Genomic DNA, 4,363 nt, shown 5'->3' on the forward strand with positions numbered 1-4,363 from the left:
AAAAAAAAAAAAAAAAAAAAAAGAATCATTTTTAACACTTGACTAATATGCCCTTGTGTAAATGTACCACATTTTCTTTTTTTATGTTAACATCCTACAGTTGTATGAATATTTATGAAAGTTTTGAAATCATAAAACAAGAAAAAAACCAAACAATTTCCCAATACATCTTCACAAATAAGTCACCATTTACATAATTTTAATAGTGCTTTGGAGATGCTATAAAATAAAGTATTATGGATATAATGTCAATAAAATATGTCAAAACTAAAATGGTTAAATGCTGTGCTATGTACTATGTATGTCTGAAATATATGGAGCAAAATTTTGAGGAGAAATTTTTTGAATTTTTTTATTATTTTTTTAATTTTTTTATTGTTTGAATTTTTATCCATTGATTTGTTTATCAGTCTGCTCAGTTACTAACTGACAAATAACTATGACCTTAGATTTTATGATCTCATGTTTACAAATAGCAATTAATCATTGCCTAAGGACATAGTAGTTATCATACTACATTTTCAAATATATGTGATCATGTATCCAGTATGAGTAATATTCACAAAATTAGGAAATGATTATGGCAAAAAACACAGATTTTATTAAATTGCTTTCATTATAATCCCAGAAGTGAAAACTCTAAATATTCAGTTACTGTTTTGAAATTAAAATATTATATGTGGAATAGTTTTATTTCATTACTCCAACTTATGAAAAATTTTAAGGATTTATTTGTTTTCTTTTTATTATATGTGTATTGATGTTTTGCCTGTATGTGTATTTATATTCCATAAACATTCAGTACCTTCAGAGGCCAGAAGGCATTGAGTCTTCTGCTAATAGAATTTCATGGAGACTGTTAATCAGTTCCACATGGATGTTGAGATCTGAACCAGGTCTCCAGCAAGAGCAGCAAGTGCTCTTACCTGATGGAGCATCCCTCTGGGTCCAGCATTTAAACTTTTAACATTTCATTTTCCTTTCATTAATAAAACAAAGGTTCACAATACCTTTTTAAATTATCAGAAATTCTCAGTATCTTTATGTTTCTATACAATTTGGCCATTCTCTCTCTCTCTCTCTCTCTCTCTCTCTCTCTCTCTCTCTCTCTCTCTCTCTTTCTCTCTCTCTCTCTCTATCTATCTATCTCTGTGTGTGTGTGTGTGTGTGTGTGTATGTAGGTCTTGGGGCATAGTGGTTCTGTAGGCTTTGATTTTTCTAAATGTATTTAATAATGGTTCTTAAATGCTTTAACTTCCCTTCTAGCCTACCTCCCACCAAAAATAGTGGAAATAAAAGGTTAATAGAGTTTTTAGAAATTGTTCTTTCGGGCAATTCTAATCTTTGTTATAAAGATATCAGAAGTTTATTTCTTCCAAATCAATAGCAATAGCTCAATCTACTTGCAAACACTGATCAATCAGCAACTGCAGTTCTATCCGGAAGAAACCACTAGGCTCTGACAATCAATCTGTGGCCACAAAAGTGTCAAGAACATGATCAGAAGTTCTTTGGTGGCATTTCTCTCTATGAAGTCATGACAAATAATGACCAGAAAAGAGTAGCACGGCAAACCAATACCATAAAGCATCATTCACTGTCTGTTGGTTATACTTATACTCTTTGCAAACATCACATGTCCTTTTCTGAGGCCACTCCCAAAAGAACCCCATGTGTCTGTTTTCAGTAAATCATCCTCCTACATGTCTGCTTCAGCAAACCATCATCTTATAAGATAGTTTCCTGAAAAAAAATCACATGACAAAATTCAGTCTCCAAAAATACCTAGAAATTTCCACTTCATATCCTACGTTCTGTTTAAAAAATTATTTTCCCTAACATTATAAATCTATATACATTAGGCCCAATAATAAGAGCCACAGAATTAAAACTTTATATCATACTTTAAACAAGCAGTATATGTACATGATAGTCAAACAATAAGCTAACAAAACAACTTAAATTGCTATCAATTATACAATAATTAAGCAGAATTATTCCTGAGGTATACCTAGGCTGTTTCAAATTTCTGACTCTTATGAATAGAACAGCAAGGAGTATGCTACAGCAAATGTCTCTGGAGTAAGATGAAGCAACATTTAGGTATATGTTACAGAATGATAGAGGTGGATTCCCATTTTTTCCTGGTTCTACATTTGCATATGTACCATAAATAGATTTGATTTTTATTTCCCTGGTAACTAATTGTGTTAGACATTTCTTTAAATGTTTCTTAGTTACATGGTTTCCTTTTTTGGAGAATTCTGTTAGAACTGTATACATTTCTTAAGTGCATTCTTTGCCTTCTTGATATGTAGTTTCTTGCATTTTTAAAATATTTTGAATATTAGCCCTCAACTGGAAATGAGGTGTGAGAAATCTTTTTCCCTATAGGCTTCCAGTTTATTTGAATGAATGATGATATGGTATAAAGCCCAACCAACTCTGTTTTTGAAGAAATTACATTTTTTTTTTTTGAGATGAGAGACTAAACTCCAGTATCAGTGGAAAAAAATCACAAAGTCATCCTGAGCAAACATCCTATGGTAACCCACATGCCTTAAGGCTACAATAGCAGGACCAAGGTACATAGAGATACATAAGACATCCTGCAGAGAATAGATAACCTGACTGTCTTATTTGTCAGGTGGTTCTGCCCTCTGTTCAAATCCTGCAGATTACACCTGAAATGCAGTTTTTTAAATATTAACTTGCTGGCTTATATGGAAATTCCCCAAGTTTGCTGTACCCACAATAAAATCCCCGAATCCATAGATTTAGGACTCTCACTCTGACCCACTGCTAAGGGGATGGTAGGACCCCTTTCTCCAGAGCTCATAATAAAGACGCTTGTGTGCTTTTCATAAGAATTGGCTCCTCAGTCAGGAATAGTATAGGAATAGTCTTTGGGTATCTAAAACTTGGAAATAACAGTAGAAGCTTCTTAGTTTCATTAGAGAAAATTTATTAATGGTTGATCTTAGATCATGTTCTAATGGTATTCTGTTAGGAAAGTCTTTTCCTTTGTTGTGGAGAGCCCTTGATGCCACATCTAGCATATTGTCAAGTATATTTACACTGGGCTCAGAGAACAAGGAAGTAGACTCAGATAAGAATATTTACATTTGGGCTAATGGAAGGCTGAAGGTAAATACAGAGGAGGAAAGTATGGTGTTCCTTTTATCTTGGTTATTCTTAGAAGTCCCTAGACACACTGACTATGGGAAATTGTTTATGGCCTTGTTTGATTACATTATCTTTGATCTAAGAAATGACCTTATTCTTTGCAACTAGCTAGAATGGTATAAAAGCAGACTGGGAAAAAAAAAAAAAAAACCTCTTCAGGACTGGCTGGAGTCATCTTATAATGTTGTCTAATTGCCTTTTCTTTCTTTAATCCTCACTCCCTGTTGACTGACTGAGCTGGCTTGTTCACTTTTCCAGTGAATTCATGGTTATTCCCAACTTTCTCTCAGATTCCAATATATCAATATTTATGTTTAAGTCTTTCAAACATTTGCAGTTGAGTTGTATTCAAGGAGATGTGGATCTATTTATATTAATTTTCTACATGTAGCTATTGTTAGATTCAAAAATCTAAAGTTCAGAAGGCAGCCCATGAGAATCAAGAGACTGGGATTGATGCAAATTGCAAGAGGATTTATGGAACCAATGTGCTTTGGGGGGTCTCCTGCACCAGTAGCCAGGAAGACCCCGAATGACAGAAGTTGGCGTCTTTTATATACTCAATAAGTAGTAGTATATTTTGGGGGGAGAGCAGTGGGGACCCTTGTGTCTTTTCCTGACATCAACAGGGGGAACCATCGACCTCAAAAGAGGAACTACCACATGCCCCTTTCTAATGCTCTCTTGTCCCTTCCTCATGTCTTCTTCCGTTTCTTAAGCTTTGTGGTTGGAACATGTTCTGTCCTACCCATGTCTCAACCCCTGCAGTTGGAACCTGCCCTGACTCAGTGGAACCTTTTCTAAATATGCTGCTTCAGGTAAATGGCTTGTATATTATATTCTCACATTCCCTGTACGTTTTATTTTCGTAATATCAAGATACAAAACCAGTACCATTTGTGGAAGATGGTGTCTTCTTTCTACTGCATATTTTTGGCTTCTCTACCAAAAACCAGGTGTTAGTAGGTGTATGGATTTATGCCTGGATTGTCAATTTGATTTTGTTCATTAATGCATTTACTTAATGTTGGTAGTGTGCTTTTATTTTTCTATTGTAAGATTGGAGAATTTTAGAATTAAGAAAAAAGGAGCATTTAGTAGAAATGTATTGGTAAGCCGGGCGTGGTGGCGCACGCCTTTAATCCCAGCACTTGGGAGGCAGAGGCAGGTGGATTTC

At 34.5% G+C, this 4,363-nt stretch overlaps 1 protein-coding gene across 1 annotated transcript in view; it reads left to right on the forward strand.

The window, feature by feature from the left end:
• The window catches only part of LOC116100630 (olfactory receptor 14C36-like), a 3,854-nt gene extending 3,319 nt beyond the window's left edge, over positions 1 to 535 (forward strand). The window contains exon 2 of the mRNA XM_031384369.1: positions 518 to 535. Coding sequence (XP_031240229.1) covers positions 518 to 535 — 18 coding nt within the window. The remainder of the gene's footprint in view (positions 1 to 517) is intronic.
• Positions 536 to 4,363: the final 3,828 nt, after the last annotated feature.

This window comes from Mastomys coucha, unplaced genomic scaffold (assembly GCF_008632895.1).
Source record: "Mastomys coucha isolate ucsf_1 unplaced genomic scaffold, UCSF_Mcou_1 pScaffold21, whole genome shotgun sequence".
In the NCBI taxonomy this organism is placed as follows: domain Eukaryota; kingdom Metazoa; phylum Chordata; class Mammalia; order Rodentia; family Muridae; genus Mastomys; species Mastomys coucha.